General features: G+C 42.8%; 1 protein-coding gene across 1 annotated transcript; it reads right to left on the bottom strand.

Moving 5' to 3' along the window:
- Positions 1-563: 563 nt before the first annotated feature.
- LOC143282807 (acetyl-CoA acetyltransferase, mitochondrial-like) lies at positions 564-20,120 on the bottom strand. The gene is made up of 13 exons (XM_076588589.1): positions 20,007-20,120; positions 17,977-18,030; positions 17,321-17,438; positions 13,486-13,581; positions 12,326-12,426; positions 10,695-10,787; positions 9,721-9,771; positions 7,605-7,758; positions 6,683-6,775; positions 5,296-5,409; positions 4,502-4,566; positions 2,935-3,092; positions 564-1,494 (listed from the first exon to the last, which is right to left on the bottom strand). The coding sequence occupies exons 1-13, from the start codon at positions 20,034-20,036 to the stop codon at positions 1,374-1,376; spliced, it is 1,248 nt and encodes a 415-aa protein (XP_076444704.1). The 5' UTR covers positions 20,037-20,120; the 3' UTR covers positions 564-1,373.
- Positions 20,121-20,325: the final 205 nt, after the last annotated feature.

Below are 20,325 nucleotides of genomic sequence, written 5' to 3' on the forward strand. Positions count from 1 at the left end.
CAATATGCAAAAAACCTGCAGTATTGCTCTGTGATACACATGACCCACAGGCAACTTGAGGGATGGGGGGTTATGCATGGTTCATGTTCACACACCTATTCATTAAGTTGCCTGAGAGTCGGTCATGCATATTGCCGAGCGATTCCCTGACACAGTGCTGGTTGCAAAGTTTTGCACTAATTGCAGTGAGGATAAGTGCACTACTTCATACAAGGGCAGGGAAGAATCAGGTTCAGAGGTCTTGCATCAACTGACTATGACACTGACTATACACGTTCAGCATCAAACACCCAAGGCTCCTATCTGCTCATTCTCAAAGCCGGCGTCAGACTGTGGATGTCAGTAAACAGTGAGGTCCCTCTGCAATTGTAGACCTTGATCATCAAGTTTATTATGCCATCCAGTCACCTCTCTGCTACAATAATCTGCATCATAGTTGTGAAAAAAAAACTTTCTTTAACATACCACTTCAAACATTAGAATTATAGAAGCAAACCTCAAACCTGGACATGCGACTGCAAGAAAGAAAGGGGGAAAATAAAAGAAAAAGAAAACCATGCACACACAAAAGTACCTGATGTATTTCTTGCACACAACATTTTATATATATATGCATTCTTCACAAGAACCGGGTTGGCTGAATGTGGAAACCTGAGGCACTCTTGGTCCTTCCACAGCAAATCCACACCACAAAGCACTGTCATTTTCTTCATCAATTTAACCAAACCATCTCCATTATTCACTCCCTCCACCATAAACAGAACTATACCTCCATTCCCATGAAATCCTTTAGATGTCTACATCTTCACAAAGACACTGCCGGTGCAACCTCTCCCTCCTGAGTTTAGCAACCTACAAGGTCAAGTTGTTGAACACGGCTCAGGTTTTGTGAAGATTTCTCCCTCCCTGTTCTGAAATAGCTAAGCCAGAGTATCAACTTCATCACTACTGCCTTAGTTTCCTAATCCACCTTACCCAGCGACCCCTCCTGAAAGCTGATCTCCCCCCACCCTCAATAAGCTGATTTCGCATGACAAGACAATGTCTGAATCCAGACTTGCAACACAATCGACAATGCATACTCTTTTCTTCCTTCCCATCTCCCTGTAAGCGCTGTTTTCACAAAAGCTATTTTCACAGTGTCTGGAAACCTCCACTTCTCCCCCCAACTGATGCTGTGTCAACAATGTCTGCCAACCAGCACAGTGAAGAAAGGAGAAAAGTACTAAACCTTCAGATAGCCGGGTGAAGATCTGAAAGTTACCAGAAATTGGAGTGGTGAGATTCTGTCAAGTCTGTCACCCCCAACTCCCCTTTTCCAAGTTGTCCCCCTTGCGCCACTGACCTCCCTGCACTCCCAATCAGGTCAGAGGTCACAGCCTCTCTATCAAGATGGCGGAGGCCCCACCCCCTCCGTTACAGATGGCCGCCAGTCCTTTCTGCCCAGCCTTCAGGTTGTGCACCATGTGACCCGTGATGCGAGCCCCTGACATCCTGCCACATAACGCATATCAAATGAGGCAAGTGTCCCCAGCATTTTGACACACATACACACACTGACAAAGACACGCACACACAGATACTATGAGGTAACACAGAGCCTCAACAATCTGCTGAACACCCACACAGTAACAGTGACAAGCAATATTAAATAAGAAAACACATACACATCAGCAGTCACACATTAGCAGCGTTGTCCCAGTCTTCCCATTTGAGCCCACAGCACACAAGCCCTAACACCCCCACAGTGGAGACAGAACCCACGTCCTCTAAGTTTGCATATGACAAAAACCATGTTGCCAAGACCGCTGGTAGCACAGCAGTTCATATTTGGTTGAAAAAACACTTATGTGATGAGCCAACACATTCACTAAAAAGGGGGCAAGTGCGTTCACTAAGTAGCTAAATGTGCAACAGCAGGAAATGACAGAGGGCGCACAACCACATCAAGCACACTTCCAACAAAACATGAGAATGTACAGGAACACATCCACACACACAGACAAATCACACAGAAACATCACCACATCCACAAAGAAACAAAAGCTGTCCACACAGAAACATTTTCACATCCACACAGAAACACTGTCGCATCCACACAGAAACACACTGTCACATCCACACACAAACACATTGTCACATCCACACAAAAACAAACCTCTACATCCACAAAGAAACACATTGTCACATCCACAAAAAACAAACCTCCACATCCACACAGAAACATACTGTCACATCCACTCAGAAATGCACTCACATCCACATAAAAACAAACCACATCCACACAGAAACACACTTAGAAACACACTGTCACATCCACATAAAAACAAACCACATCCACACAGAAACACATTGCCACATCCACACAAAAACAAACCACCACATCCACACAGAATCACATTGCCACATCCACACAAACGAGTCACCACATCCACACAAACAAGTCACCACATCCACACAAACAAGTCACCACATCCACACAGAAACAAATCGCATCCACATAGAAACACATCCACACAAAAACAAATCAACACAGAAACAATGCAGAACACAAAAAACACACAAAACATTCACTCAACAAATCACATCCACACACAAAAAACACACAAAACATTCACTCAACAAACCACATCCACACACAAAAAACACACAAAACATTCACTCAACAAACCACATCCACAAAGGAACAAATCACTACACAGAAACAGATCACCACATCCACAGAGAAATATCAACAAATAAATCTATCCACTTACCAACAAATCACCACATCCACATTGAAACAAATTACATCAACACAAACAAAACCACCACACCCATACCGAAACAAACCACACCCACACAGAAACAAACCACGTCCACACAGTCCATACTCAAGACAACCCACAAAGCCAAAGGAAAGGCCACCCAACTCTTGCACACACACCCATTTACCCGATGGGGTGTCCGATGCTGACCGCCCCTCCGTTGACGTTGACCTTGTTGGGGTCAAGGCCAAGCGCCTTGATGTTGGCGAGCACAACGACACTGAAGGCTTCGTTGATCTCCCACATGTCCACGTCCTCCTGCCGGACCCCTGTCATCTTCAACACCTGCACAGGTAATTCATTCACTTGTAGATCAACTCTTGATAGTGTTCTGGGTCTGTCATTTGTACAAACCTGCATAATACAATACTACTTCTTTGTTCGTGGGCTGTAACTCCCATGTTCACTCGTTTGTACACCAGTGGGCTTTTACTTGTATGACCATTTTTACCCCACCATGCATGTAGGCAGCCATACTCCGTTTCCAGGGGTGTGCATGCTGGGTATGTTCTTGCTTCCATAACCCACCAAACGCTGACATGGATTACAGGATCTTTAACATGCGTATTTGATCTTCTGCTTGCGTATACACATGAATGGGTTAAGGCACAGGCAGGTCTGCACATATGTTGACCTTGGAGATCGGAAAAATCTCCATCCTTCACCCACCGGGCGCCGTTACCGAGATTTGAACCCGGGACCCTCAGACTGGAAGTCCAACGCTTTAACATTCGGCTATTGCCCCCATCCCTTGTAGATGTTGTAGTTCTGAAAGTGTACTTGGTCTGTCATTTGTAAAAATTTCACGATACATTTTTATTCATCTAAATGGACATTTATTGTGCATCCACAGGCTCGTCACTCACCCCACACAATGTCTTGGCCCACAGCCGAGTCCAATGTACACACAAAACATGACAAAGTTTGGATCAACAGATAACAAGCAACATGTAAAGCTAAGTACACACAAACAAACAATGCAACACAGCTGCTTGGATTTACCGCACACACACACACACACACATTCACATCAAATTAGAAGGGAAAAAAAAGATATATTTTAAAAAACACAATTTCAGAATAAGAAAATACTTCAATTAAATCATAACATTGTTAAATGGCAGGGTTAGTACTGACAAACAGCGCTGTAACAAGTTAATTACTTTCCTATGTTGTGCCTCATAGTAGTCCTGTACACAGCAACAGAGAGAACCTTAAAACACCCATAAAGAGGAAGGTGGCAGAATGGTTAATGCCTATCAGCCACTATCTGCCAGTACAGCGTCTGTGAGGGTCTGGGTTTAAATCCCACACTCGCCCTTTCTCCTAAGTTTAACTGGAAAATCAAACTGAGCGTCTTGTCATTCAGATGAGATGCATGCAGTATTGACATAATGAAAAAGAACCCATGGCAATGAGAGTTGTCCAATGGCAAAATTCTGCAGCAGAAATCCACTCGGACAGGTCTACAAACATGTACGCATGCACTCAAGGCCTGACAAAGCGAGCTGGGTTATGCTGGTGTCAGGCATCTGCCTAGCAGATGTGGTGCAGCATATATGGATTTGTCTTAATGCAGTGATGCCTTCTTGAGAAACTGAAACTGAAACACACCCTTACGAAGGAGGCACATCACCAGTCAACAAACTCTGCCTCTGGAACGAATTAAACTGCTAAACTGACAACCACTTTACCTTGGGGATGGCTTCGGCAGGTGCTGTCGGAAAGTCGATGGGAGCAATGGCAGCATCAGCAAAACCTGAAACACCACCGCAACACACAGTGACATTACTACATGACTGGCCACAACATCGCATCATTTGGACATGGCATACCACGACACACAGTATGTCACACAGTTCACACAGTGCCATTACAAAAGGATTAACCACAACGCCGTGTCATTTTGACATGGCATACCACAACACACAATATGTCACACAGTTCACACAGTGCCATTAGACACACAGTGACATTACAAAAGGACTAACCACAACGCCGTGTCATTTTGGCGTGGCATACCACCGATGACTATGTCACACAGTACCATTTGAGACACAGTGACTACAACATAACTATAACTAACCACAACACTGCAATATTTTGACATGGAATACCACAACTGACAATATGTCACACAGTGCCATTACGACATGATACATGACTGGATGCAAGACCTCATTTCTCTTGTGCATATACGAGTCATGTATATACACACAGGAGGTTCAGGCACTAGCAGGTCTGCACATATTGACCTGGGAGATCCGAAAAATCTCCACCCTTTACCCACCAGGCGCCGTTATTGAGATTCGAATCCAGGACCCTAAGACTGAAAGTTCAACGCTTTGACCGCTCAGCTACTGCACCCTTCTAGGTGCTATGTAAGTATCAATACTCATTCATTCATCCATCACACATGCGAACTGAAAACAGAAGCGAAGCACACGAAGACCCACACAAAGCGTGTGGAGAGAGAGATGTCACCTACCCATGATCCTGGCCAGAGGTTTGACCCCCAACTGACTGGCTTTCCGGGCAGTCATCAGGACCAGGGCCGCCGCCCCGTCGTTCAGTGTGCTGGCATTGGCTGCCGTCACCGTGCCTGTTTCAACAGTTTCAGTTTCTCAAGGAGGCGTCACTGCGTTCAGACAAATCCATGTACGCTACATCACATCTAGCTAGGTAAGATTGCCTGACCAGCACCATAACCTGACTTGCTTGGTCAGGCCTTGAGTGCACGCTCATGTATTTGTGTACCGATCAGTGTGGATTTCTTCAACAGAATTTTGACAGAGGGCAACACTCTCATTGCCATGGGTTCTTTTTCAGTGCGCCAAGTGCATGCTACACACAGGACCTCAGTTTGACTAGAGTCTCAGTACACTCTCGTTGCCATGGGTTCTTTTTCAGTGCACCAAGTGCATGATGCACATGGGGCCTCAATTCATCGTCTCATCTGAATGACTAGATGCTCACTCTGATTTTCCAAACTTGGGAGAAAGGGCGACAGCGGGATTTGAACCCACACCCTCACAGACTCTCTACATTGGCAGCTGAGCGTCTTAACCCTTCTGCCACCTTTCCCCTTTCAACAAACACACAGGAACCCCCACTCCCACACCCCATCACACCTTGCCTTGCCTCCACCACACCACTCTTGCATCTGTCACAATGCTCTTCCCTCAAACACATCATTCATGTACGTTTCAAATGATCTTGTAACACCAATCGTAACTTTGTCGCACTTGTTAGTTCCTAATTTTGTAAGACAATGTTTTCTTCCAACTAATAATTTTATAAGACCAAGTTTTCTTTCAACTAATAATTTTATAAGACCAAGTTTTCTTCCAACTAATAAGCTGGTAAGACCAAGTTTTCTTTCCAACTAATAATTTTGTAAGAACCAAGCTTTCTTCCAACTAATAACCAAGTTTTCCAACTAATAACCAAGTTTTCTTCCAACTAATAATTTTGCAAGAACCAAGTTTTCTTCCAACTAATAATTTTGTAAGAACCAAGTTTTCTTCCAACTAATAAGTTGGTAAGACCAAGTTTTCTTTCCAACTAATAATTTTGTAATAACCAAGTTTTCTTCCAACTAAGAACCAAGTTTTCTTCCAACTAATAATTTTGTAAGACCAAGGTGTCTTCCAACTAATCCTAGTCAAGCCATAACATTTTTTTCCCTTCTTTTTTTGTACTTTCACTAGACTTGAGGTAGTTGTACAGACTGAGATGGAGCGAACAGCTGTTGAGAATTACTGTAACAGACTTCACATCTAAATTCTTGAGTATTCTCTCTCTCTCACACACCTCCTCTCCATGTATATCTCAACATTTAAAAAGAAAAAAGAAAAAAAAAGAAGATATCTTACCGCCTTCTTTCTGGAAGACAGCTTTGAGGGTGGGGAATTTATCAAAGTTGACCCTCTTATATTCCTCGTCCTCGCTGACAGATACTGGGTCGCCTGCAACACACACACACACAGCACGCAGTCAGACATCATCAGCCACACATCATCTTCACTGACGGTCACGTCAGGCTGTCAGGGCTGAAAAGCTGCCAAACTTTCAGAATCCAAACTAGTGTCATGGTCACATCAGGCTATCAGAGCTTACACAGCTGCCAAACGTTCAGAATCCAAACTAGTGTCATGGTCACATCAGGCTATCAGATCTTACATAGCTGCCAAACGTTCAGAATCCAAACTAGTGTCATGGTCACGTCAGATTATCAGAGCTAATAAAGCCTCCAAACGTTCAGAATCAAACTAGAGGGTTTGTCATGTCAGACTATCAAGGCTTATAGAGCTCCCAAACTATAGGAATCCAAACTAGAGTGTTTGTCATGTCAGCTAAAGTGTTTGTCATGTCAGACTATCAAGGCTTATATGGCTCCCAAACTACAGGGCTTACATAACCCCCTAACTTTCTTAATCCAAATTAGTAATCCTGCTATGGGGAAGCATTTTTAATCAATATTTAGACGAGCAAACTCTTCATCACCTGAAAAGAAAAAGACCACCACATGCCTGATGCCCTTCCCTTGATTTTTTGTGTTTATGCGCTTATGCTGTGTTGTTTCTTTGAATAAAAATTGTTTAAATCAACACAGAACTGTCTCCTTAGTGAGACAAATTGATGAAAGGAAAAATGTTCCTTATACATATACTGAAAAGTAAAGTAAAACTGTACACACACACACACACAGAGAAAAAACACACACACACACACACTGTGACACAAACACACACACAAGCACACACACACACACTCTCTCTCTTTCCCCCCACCCACCTTTCTTCTTCGGGATGATGACGGGGACGATCTCTTTCTTGAACAGCCCCTCAGCGGCAGACTTCTGACTCAGCTTGTAGCTCCTGATGGCGTACTCGTCCTGCTCTTTCCGCCCGATGGCAAACTTCTTGGCCGTGTTCTCTGCACAGTTTCCCTGCCAACATGCCACAGTGTCTGTCGGTGATGTTTCACGTCTGTCGGTGACGTTACACATATGTCGGTGATGTTATACATCTGTCAGTGATGATATACGTCTGTCGGTGATGTTACACATCTGTCGGTGATGTTATACATCTGTCAGTGAAGATATACGTCTGTCGGTGATGTTACACATCTGTCGGTGACGTTACACATATGTCGGTGATGTTACATGTCTGTCAGTGATGATATATGTCTGTCGGTGATGTTACACGTCTGTCGGTGATGTTACACGTCAGTTGGTTATGTTACACGTCTGTCGGTGATGTCACATGCCTGTCAGTAATGTTACACGTCTGTCGGTGATGTTACACATCTGTCAGTGGTGTTACATGTCTGTCAGTGATGTTCCATGTCTGTCAGTGATATTCCACATCTGTCATTGATGTTACACATCTGTCACTGGTGTTACATGTCTCTTGGTGTTGTTACATATCTGTCAGTGATGTTACATGTCTGTCAGTGTTGCTACACATCTGTCAGTGATGTTCCACATCTGTCAGTGATGTTACATGTCTGTCAGTGATGTTCCACATGTCAGTGATGTTACATGTCTGTCAGTGATGTTCCACATCTGTCAGTGATGTTACATGTCTGTCAGTGATGTTCCACATCTGTCAGTGTTGTTCCACATCTGTCAGTGATGTTCCACATATGTCAGTGATGTTACATGTCTGTCAGTGTTGTTACACATCTGTCAGTGGTGCTGCATGTCTGTCAGTGTTGTTACACATCTGTCAGTCATGTTACATGTCTCTCGGTGTTGTTACACATCTGACATCTGATGTTCCACGTCTGTCAATGATGTTACACATCTGCTGGTGATGTTACATCTGTTGGATGTTACATATCTGTTGATGTTACACATCTCTCCGTGATGTTACATGTCTGTTGGTGATGTTACACATGTTGGTGGTAGTGATGTTACACGTCTGTCAGTGTTACACATCTGTCAGTTAAGCTACATGTCTGTCGGTGATGTTACACGTCAGTTGCTGATGTTACACATCTGTCAGTGATGTTAATGCCAGTCAGTGATGTTACACATTTTCTGGTGATGTCACACATCTGCTGGTGATGTTGTATCTGTTGGATGTTACACATCTGTCGGTGATGTTACACATCAGTCAGTGTTGTTACAAATCTGTCAGTGATGTTACATATCTGTTGGTAATGTTACATATCTGTTGATGTTACATATCTCGACAGACGCAACAGCCAAATGGTTAAAGCATTGGACTATCAATCTGATGGTCCTTGGTTCGAATCTTGGTAATGGCACCTGGTGGGTAAAGGGTGAAGATTTTTCTGATCTCCCAGGTCAACGTATGTGCAGACCTGCTAGTGCCTGATCAAATACGCATGTTATGCTGTAATCCATATCACCGTTTGGTGGATTATGGAAACAAGAATATACCCAGCATGCACACCCCTGAAAGCGGAGTATGGCTGCCTACATGGCGGGGTAAAAACGATCATACACATAAAAGCCCACTCGTGTACATACAAGTGAACATGGGAGTTGTAGCCCACAAATGAAGAAGAAGAAGAAGAGGGAAGAAGTTACATATCTGTTGGTAATGTTACATATCTGCTGGTGATGTTACATGTCAGTCGGTGATGTAACACATCTGTCAGTGATGTTACGCATCTGTCAGTGATGTTGCATGTCTATCAGTGATGTTACATGTTTGCTGCTGATGTTACACATCTGTCAGTGATACTAGATACTTCTATTTGCATCAAATCATCGGAGTGTGAAAATCCAATACTGATTTATAACAACCATTTCAGAAAAAAATGGTGTAAACAGAATGAGTGAACTGAAAATAAAAGATCAGCTGAGAACGCATGCACAGACACACACACACACACACAAGCACATACACATACAGACACAAAGTTTTGGAAAACTGACCATGTGGAATTTGTTGTAGACATCAGTCAGACCATCATACACAATGGCATCCTGAAACACAGAGAAACGTGACGAGTTACACTATAAAATGAAGCACACACTCTCCCTCCTCCTAACATGTAATTCATAATATATAATTATATAATTTGCTGCTTCTTTCAGTCCCTCCATAGGGCTGGAGGTAAAAAAAAAACCAAACAAACCATGTTCCTTGCTTATCAATTGCCCTATAAATAAAAAAAATTTGACTTGACCTGAAGTCGAATATTACCCTCGTAAACAGAGTTTGACTTGATACATCTGCTTTAATCATCCGCGAGGAACAACAGCCAATCATGCTCTGCATGATCATTTCTGGATGTTACTGTCACTACCCCTCTCACGATGCTTTCAAAATGGAGGACAATGAACCACAACAGAAGCCTTACAAGTAACTGATGACGAACTGAGTACTAGGTGTGGCAAAATCTTGTCAGACTGTTCGCTTGAAGTGATTGAAAGAGAATGATTATTTGCAGAAAAGAGGGAGGGTGGGGGTATATATATACTGTATTACTCTTTTTCTCACAACAGATTTCTCTGAGTGAATCAAAGTGGATTTTTCAACAGAATTTTGGCAGGGACAACCCTTTTGTTGCCATGGGTTCTTTTACAGGTGCTAAGTACATGCTGCACACGAAACCTCGGTTTATCGTCTCATCCAAATGACTAGTGTACAGACCACCACTCAAGGTCCAGTGGAGGGGGAGAAAATACTGGCGACTTTGGGATTAGAACCAGTGCACTCAGATTCTCTCGGTTCCTAGATGGACACATTACCACCAGGCCAACACTCCACTTCTTGTCATTATTATCAGTAGTAGCAGGATATAATATCATTATCACTGTTATTATCATTATTACTTTTTTTTGTCACAACAGACGTCTGTGTGTGTGTGTGTGTGTGTGTGTGTCTGTGAAACTGAGGCACTCACCACCAGCTGCACTCCCCCATAGGGCGTGGTTCCCCGCTTCATGTAGTACGGTACATTGGACATACTCTCCATCCCCCCCGCCACCATCACCTCCTGAAACGCACGTCAATCATCATAATCATCATCACAATAACAATAATGATGGTTAGAGGTCCAATACCCTTTTACTGCCATTCACGGCAGTGAATTCACATCCACTGTGTCCAGGGCTCAACATTAGGGAGGCAGGGCAAAGTCCTGTCCTTCCGCTCTTTCAACCTTCACCAACCGAAGTCAGGTACCCAAGACAGGGCTCACTCCTCTCCTTCCGCTCTTTCAACCTTCCCCAACCAAAGTCAGGTACCCAAGGCAGGGCAAAGTCCTGTCCTTCCGCTCTTTCAACCTTCCCCAACCGAAGTCAGGTACCCAAGGCAGGGCAAAGTCCTGTCCTCCTGCTCTTTCAACCTTCCCCAACCGAAGTCAGGTACCCAAGGCAGGGAGCTGTCCTGTCCTTCCACTGTTTCAACCTTCCTCAACTGGTCAGGTACCCAAAGCAGGACCCACTTGTCTACTTCCACTCTTTCAACCTTCCTCAACTGAAGTCAGGTACCCAAGGCAGGGACCTGTCCTGTCCTTCTGCTCTTTCAACCTTCCCCAACCGAAGTCAGGTACCCAAGGCAGGGACCTGTCCTGTCCTGCTCTTTCAACCTTCCCCAACCGGTCAGGTACCCAAGGCAGGGCAAAGTCATGTCCTTCCGCTCTTTCAACCTTCTTCAACCAAAGTCAGGTACCCAAGGCAGGGACCTGTCCTGTCCTTCCGCTCTTTCAACCTTCCCCAACCGAAGTCAGGTACCCAAGGCAGGGACCTGTCCTGTCCTTCCGCTCTTTCAACCTTCCCCAACCGAAGTCAGGTACCCAAGGCAGGGACCTGTCCTGTCCTTCTGCTCTTTCAACCTTCCCCAACCGAATTCAGGTACCCAAGGCAGGGACCTGTCCTGTCCTCCTGCTCTTTGAACCTTCCCCAACCGAATTCAGGTACCCAAGGCAGGGCACAGTCCTGGGTGGAGTGAGGATAATCATGAGTCAGGTGCCTCACCAAGGACACACACGACACCATGCTGAAACAGGGTCACAAATCCGGACCACTGGTGAACACTGGATCATAAGTCCAACAATCAATAATAATGATGATGATGATGATGATGATAATAGTGGTAAAACTAATAATGACAACAACAATAACAGTAATAATGAATTATTATAAAATAAATTATTGCAGTAGTAGTTGGAGTAGTATAAAACATTTCTGTCTTCTTCATAAATGCTCGAACATGCACAGTTTGTCGTCTTCTTGCAACACACAGCATAATATACCAACTGTTTCAATTTGTGCATTGTGTCCTCCATCGTGCAGAGCTGTGCTGAGCTGTGCTTTGCTCTTTTTGTTGTGTTGAGTGTATTGTCTAGTGTTTGTGTTGCGTTGTATAGTGTAGGGTTGTGTGTTTGTGTTGTGTTGAGTTGTGGCATGTATGTGTGTGTGTGTGTGTACATGTGTGTGCATGCTTGAGTGTGCATGTGTGCATGCATGAATGGGTGCGTGCGTGTGTGTGTGTGTGTGTGTGTGCATGCATGTGTTGTTCCCACTCACATACCTGGTGTCCACACATCAGGTTCTGAGCAGCCAACATGACGGACTTCATGCCAGAAGCACACACCTTGTTGATGGTGGTAGTGGGGGTGGTGATAGGTAAACCTGCAACCACCATTTGACTGTAGACAACGGGCGCAATAGCCGAGTGGTTAAAGCTTTGGACTTTCAATCTGAGGGCCCCAGGTTTGAATCTTGGTACCAGCCCCTGGTGGGTAAAGGATGGAGATTTTTCTGATCTCCCAGGTCAACATATGTGCAGACCTGCTTGTGCCTGAACCCCCTTTGTATGTATACGCAAGCAGAAGATCAAAAACGCACGTTTCAGATCCTGAAATCCATTTCAGCATTTGGTGGGTTATGGAAACAAGAACATACCCAGCATGCACACACCCCAAAACATAGTATGGCTGCCTAATTGGCGGAGTAAAAACAGTCATACACATAAAAGCCTACTTGTGCACATACGAGTGAACATAGGAGTTCCAGCCTACGAACAAAGAAGAAGCAGATTGTAGACCCCCAAATAATCCAGATTTTAAAAAGCTGTGACACAAATACTATTCAAAATATAGCCATAGTTGTTCAAATTGTTTCACTATTGAAAATTATGTATGCCACCAATGCATCAGACTTAGAGGGGATGAGAGAAAGTTACTATGTTTTTTCCTACACTTACTAATCTTTGCTCATAAATTTTGACAACAGTGCCACATATTATCACACTGTAAAGATATGCTTACAAGAACTCAATATATTTGAAATACAACACGATACAATATCACTGAATATGCAATACAATACAGCGCAGTACAGTAAAGTTCAGTAGAACACATCATCACTTTATTAATAAATCCCTCACAGAGGATATTTTGGTAACTGCTCATACACATACACCAAGATTCATAAACACAAGCAAAAGAATAAACAGGCTTAAACACACACATTATAAAACAAGATATAAAGCTTTTTTTTTTTTTTTTTTTTAGAATTAAGAAGTAGCTTGATCCTTTCTGTCTCCCAAACACACACACACACACACACACATGATCAAACATACACACAACATATCCGAACACACACCCACACAAATACACATACACACCACACACACAACACACACATCAATTCACTATGTATGTCAAACGATTCCAAAGCGTGTACCTGCACCCAGCGTGGCCTGTCGACACGGAGCCTGCCCCTCAAAGGCCTGCAGCACATTGCCCATGTACACTTCGTTCACTTCCTCTCCGGCTATACCTGGGGAAAAATAATCAATAAAAAGTTATCAAGGAAAAAAGAAAAAAAAGAAGAAAAAAAACTATATAGATGTATTTACTGTTAAAAAAAAATCGTATAAATATAAAATAAATGAACAAGGCTCAAATGTCACTCCTTCCCCAAACTGGACACTTCTGTCACTCCATCAAACAGGACAAAGGACACTTCTGTCACTTCTTCACCAAACGGGACACATGACACTCCTTTACCAAACAGGACACAGAACACTTCTGACACTTCTTCCCTCAACAGGACACATGACACTTCTTCACCACAAGAGACTTGTGACACTTCTGTCACTTCTTTGCTCAACAAGACACATGACACTTCTTCCCAGAACAGGACACATGACACTTCTTCCCTAACAGGACACAGGACACCTTCCCTAAACAGGACACAGGACACTTCTTCCCTGATCATGACACTTCTTCCCTTAACAGGACACAGGAGAGTTCTGTCACTTCTTCCTTAACAGGACACAGGACACTTCTTCCCTGATCATGACACTTCTTCCCTTAACAGGACACAGAGAGTTCTGTCACTTCTTCCCTAACAGGACACAGGACACTTCTTCCCTGATCATGACACTTCTTCCCTTAACAGGACACAGGAGAGTTCTGTCACTTCTTCCCTAACAGGACACAGGACACCTTCCCTAAACAGGACACTTTTTCCCTTAACAGGACACATGACACCTTCTCTAAACAGGACACTTCTTCCCTAACAGGACACAGGACACTTCTTCCCTAAACAGGACACAGGACACTTCTTCCCTAAACAGGACACTTCTTCCCTAAACAGGACACAGGACACTTATTCCCTAAACAGGACACAGGACACTTCTTCCCTAAATAAGACACTTCTTCCCTAAACAGGACACATGACATTTCTGTCACTTCTTCCCTAGACATAACACTTCCCTAAACAGGACAAAGAAGAGTTCTATCACTTCTTCCCTGAACAGCACATGATACTTCTTCCCTAAACAGGACACTTCTTCCCTGAACAGCACATGATACTTCTTCCCTAAACAGGACACTTCTTCCCTGAACAGCACCTGATACTTCTTCCCTAAACAGGACACTTCTTCCCTAAACAGGACACTTCTTCCCTGAACAGCACATGATACTTCTTCCCTAAACAGGACACTTCTTCCCTGAACAGCACCTGATACTTCTTCCCTAAACAGCACACTTCTTCCCTGAACAGCACATGATACTTCTTCCCTGAACAGCACATGATACTTCTTCACTGAACAGCACATGATACTTCTTCCCTGAACAGCACATGACACTTCTTCCCTGAACAGCACATGATACTTCTTCCCTGAACAGCACATGATACTTCTTCCCTGAACAGCACATGATACTTCTTCCCTGAACAGCACATGATACTTCTTCCCTAAACAGGACACTTCTTCCCTGAACAGCACATGATACTTCTTCCCTGAACAGCACATGACACTTCTTCCCTGAACAGCACATGACACTTCTTCCCTAAACAGGACACAAGACACTTCAGGAGGAAGGTGGCAGAATGGTTAAGACGCTCAGCTGCCAATACAGAGAGTCCGTGAGGGTGTGGGTTCGAATCCTGCTCTCGCCCTTTCTCCTAAATTTGACTGGAAAATCAAACTGAGCGTCTAGTCTTTCGGATGAGACGATAAACCGAGGTCCCGTGTGCAGCACGCACTTGGCGCACTGAAAAAGAACCCATGGCAACGAGAGTGTTGTCCTCTGGCGAAATTACGTAAAATGAAATCCACTTTCATAGGTACACAAATATGTAAGCATGCACTCAAGGCCTGACTAAGCGCGTTGGGTTATGCTGCTGGTCAGGCATCTGCTCAACAGATGCGGTGTAGCGTGTATGGATTTGTCCGAACGCAGTGACGCCTCCTTGAGAAAGTGAAACTGAAACTGAAACTGTCACTTCTCCCCTAGACATAACACTTCCCTAAACAGGACACGGAAGAGTTATATCACTTCTTTCAAAAACAGGACACATGACACTTCTCTAGCTTCTTGCCCCCCCCCCCCACTCCCCCTTCCCTCCCCCCCCACCCCCCTTCCCCCAAAAGATCCATGACACTTCCATAACTCATTCTCAAAACTGGACTCATGACACTTCTGTCACTTCATCTCACAACACAATTCTGTCATTTCTTATCTTAATGTTCTAGCCTGCTTTGGGGAATCATGCAATAAAAGAACTCTTTGTTATCATTACTATCATTCAGTCATCAAACAGGTCACAGGACACTTTTGTCACTGATCCACCAAAGATAACACAAAGTGTGTGCTCCACTGTGTGTCAGTTTTTCTTGTTGGCCTAAGAACAAGTGTTGGCCATAAAATATGGCATGACAACAAGGCATGACAACACAAAACATGTGAAAAGTTACAATAATCAAATAAATGCAGGAAAATGTCAGAGAACTTTTTTTTTTGTTTTTACTTTACAACTAAACTGCAAACTAACACTCTGGTAACAGGTTTCACTCTGACAGAATTTAACGACAGTCTATATAATAAGTTTAAATAAGACACTGTCCATTAATTCAGAATACAAGTAATTACTTTTTGAAACATGTGTTGCAGAGTAATAAAAACAAACAAACATTCAGTTAGAAAAACAGCAAATAATTAATCCTAACAGTTTAAACATGCAGTTCAAAAGAAATATATTTATGTATTAAAAAAAAAAAAAAATCTTTTTAGAGATAAAAGACTGGATAGGAAGGTATCAAAAAACACACACACAGTGCAGACAGCATCCTGTGAACTGGTGCAACATTCCAGCGATCAGAACACTGGACTTTCGACCTGACGGTCATGGGTTCAACACAGAAATTGGCACCAGGTGGGTTCAGGATAGCAAATCAGTTATTTCCAGTATTTTATTTCAACCCATGTGCAGAACTGAAACTAGCGATAGTGCCTTGATCCCTTTCATGCATGCACGCAAGCATAAAATCAAACATGCTCATGTTGAAGAATAAATATGCATGTCAAAAATGTCGTAATAGTGTTTAGTGAGTTACAGAAATGCACACCCCCCAAAACAAAGTTTGGCTGCCTAAACTACAGGATAAAAATGTAGAAGCCCATGCCAAGAGACGAGTGAATATGGGCATTGCAGCTCATTCTTCCTCTGTGTTTATGTGCTGCAACTCTCAAGTTCACTCATATTCATGTACTTTTAAGTGTATGACCATTTTTACCATGTGCATGCATCACAGTTTGTTTTCATGGATGTGCAAACTGGGTAAGTTCTTGTTTCCATATCCCACTGAACGCCGATACAGATCACATGATCTTCAACACATGTATTTGATCTTCTGCAAGCATACACACATACACACACAAAGGAGGTTCAGGCACTGGAAGGTCTGCACATCTGTTGTCTTGGGAGATCAGGAAAATCTCTATCCTTAACCCTCCAGGTGCGATGAAACCAAAAATCTAAATCCAGCACCCGCAGACTGAAAGTCCAATGCTTAAAACGAAGAAAGTTTACAAAACTGTGGGCTGTATGTAAAATAAGACTCACTTTTGATCAAAAATGAGTCTTATTTTACAACCTAGAGTTTTTCAAAACTTTCTCCATTTGGTGTCTTTATAGACTCAGCAGTCATTCTTCATTTCATCGTCCAGTGCTTTAACCACTCCTCAGCTGTCGCAGCCCATGAATGCAGAAGATGACATGAAGAACTCACCTGCCCGATTGATGGCTTCCTTCACGGCAATGGCACCCAGTTGGGGAGCAGGCATCTCCGCCAGACTGCTGAGGAAGGAGCCAATGGGGGTCCTCACCGCGCTCACTATCACCACGTCCTGTCAGGAGGGAGGCAGACACAGTGTAACACCTCTGTACTGACGCCAGTCAGCAATACTGTTCATGGTCAATGATATCCCAAACATCCTCCTGCTCACTTCATACCCCCCCCCCCCCCCCATACCCCCTCTCCCCCCTTCCCTAACTGCTATTGTGTTCTTGCATTATCTTTTCTACATCATCACTAAATTACAACATCAATCTGACCCAATGAGCTTATCCCATTATTCCAACCTGAAACACACACACGGTGCAGATGCCTCACACATCACAAAATTACAACATCACTCTGACCCTATGAACTTATCCCATTATTCCAACCTGAAACACACACACACACACACACACACACACACACACACACACAGTGCAGGTACTTCACACACACATACAAATACCTACACAGTATATACATTCCATTCAACACTCATGCACAACACATAAATGCTTGCACATACATATACGGCCATGTACAAATGTAACACATGTACACACAAAAAACAGTCACACACACGGATAAATATACACATATCTTACATTCAGTCCTGACACCTGGCTAAAATGACGCACTCCAGACAGTGTTTTCAACAGCTGAAAATGACAAAAGGAATATAAATTAATAAATATTGTATCATTTTCCAAAACTAAATATCTTAAGACCAGAATGAAGAAATTTCATGAGTGAAATGAAGAAAAATATTACCCTGCAACTTCACTTTCATGCTCTCTTTCAATCATTTAGTTAAAGACAATGTTTACGGCAACAAAATAGTTTGAAAAGGTAAATCACAACATCTGTAAGACTTATGAAATTCAAAATATCTGTGTTCCAGTCACAGCTCACTCCTACCATTCTGTCCCTTCTTCAGCACAGTCTGTTATGAAAATAGCAACTCACTGAAAAAGAACCCCAACATCCACTTTAAGTGAATTTTGGGGAGTCTTTGACAGAAAAACAAATACACATGGAGACATACAAAAATATTTCCAAAATGGGTGGTGCTCTCACTGTAGCAACAAGCTTTCCCTGTTGAGAGCAACCTCAATTTCACATAGAGGAATCTGTTGTGACAATTCTCTAAAATATAGTAAAACAACACAATACAATGCGATACAATAATTCAACACACTTCTATGGAAACTGCTATTCACAAAGCATGTCATTATGCATGTTTATATGTTAAAACAGACCACTATAATCTATAATATAAAAAAGAAAAAAAAAGAATGCCATGTATTATCACATTCAAAAGATAAATCTGTTAGAGCTCTAATAGAGTCCAACATAAATGCAGAGTCACAAACTTTCTAGCCATTATCAAGTTCATGTCCTGTGTGTGTTTAACGCTCCACTGCAGACACCGAGACAGTGTGCTCAGCTTTCACATCACGAGAACTGTGCCAGAGGGGAGGTCAAGTGTGCCAGAGCGTATCGGCAGAAAAAAACACATTCATCTTCAATTTCCTTAATGCAGGTTAATGGTAGGCAACCTGGCATGTTTCTTCTTTCTTATTTTCCTCTCATAATATAATTCATATTACGCATAATTCATATATGATTCATATTTTACAAATTCATACATCTCAATCAGGATGGTAAGTTAAAAGAAGTCATAGGTAATGCTGGCTATATCATCTGAGTGTGTATGTCAGTCACCGTATGCTCATGCTGTCCTGTATACATGCATGCAAGTGTAAGCGCAAAAGTATGTTGGCAAGCACACGTGTGTGTACATAAGTGTGTCACTGAGTGTATGCAAGACATGTCTGCACACATTTTGCATAAAAAAGCTGAGAAGGGTAACTATAAACAGACGATTAAAGGCACCATCAAGCAATTAGCAATGATGTGCAACACATTTTAACATTCTGGGCCAAATACTATAAGAAGCAGATACTATACACAAGTGCATACCACTAAAGTAACTAATTTTGTAATTGTGATACTGATCCCAGTTATAACTCCAAAGTCTTCATGAAGCATTATATACAAAGAAGATTCACAATTTCTGTAAATAAGCTTGATTCTTGTTGTCTGTGTGTATGTGTGGCCTATTGTTTCACACCTGTTCAAGGCTTTTATTAAACCTATAATCAATTGCCAAATATATGATATGAAGGTTGGCCCTATATATATATATATATATATATATATATATATATATATATATCTAAATTTCACCAGGGTCTTAACATTTTTGGGAACACTAAAACTCAAACTGAAACTTGCCCTACATCATTAGTGTTGGAAATATTGGTCCAGATACCATCGAGAGGGGTGTAGTCAAGTACTGGCGAGGAAAACTAAGTTAATGTCTGCCCTTTGCACTCCTGTCGGTTTCCCTAAACGTCTTCTGGCGGGGTTATAAAAGCTTGTTTACCTTGCCAGTGGTACTGACACGGTCCACGTAATTCCTAGATTGCACCGTCCAGAGTTGTTTTCACGAAGATGGAATAGTGTTTCAAGGACACATTTTATTATTTCGCCACTAAAATAAAGTCAGCATAATCTGATTCTCTCGCACAATAACCTGGACCTTACTGCAAGTTACATAAAAGCGACCAACCTGTCTGGGGCAGCAGTACCGGAGGCTCATCTTGTTATAATTTCTGAAAGACCTGCACTGCACTGTCCTCAGAAGTCGGCAGCCATGCAAGCTGTGTTCGGGTGGTGAGGTCAATCCAGCTTTCAGCCAATCACCATTCGTGCTGTTGTCACACCTTCCAAGGTGAAGGCTGAAATCCCTCCCACGCCCTTCGTGTGAAGAAATTTCGCCATTTATCAATGATAACTGTCATTTTAGCGACATCATTTATCGACGTTAAACATAATTTGATATAGGCGTAAGCAGCCTAAATAGACTCGATTGTTTTAAATCACGTTTC

This window comes from Babylonia areolata, chromosome 6 (assembly GCF_041734735.1).
Source record: "Babylonia areolata isolate BAREFJ2019XMU chromosome 6, ASM4173473v1, whole genome shotgun sequence".
Classification (NCBI taxonomy): domain Eukaryota; kingdom Metazoa; phylum Mollusca; class Gastropoda; order Neogastropoda; family Buccinidae; genus Babylonia; species Babylonia areolata.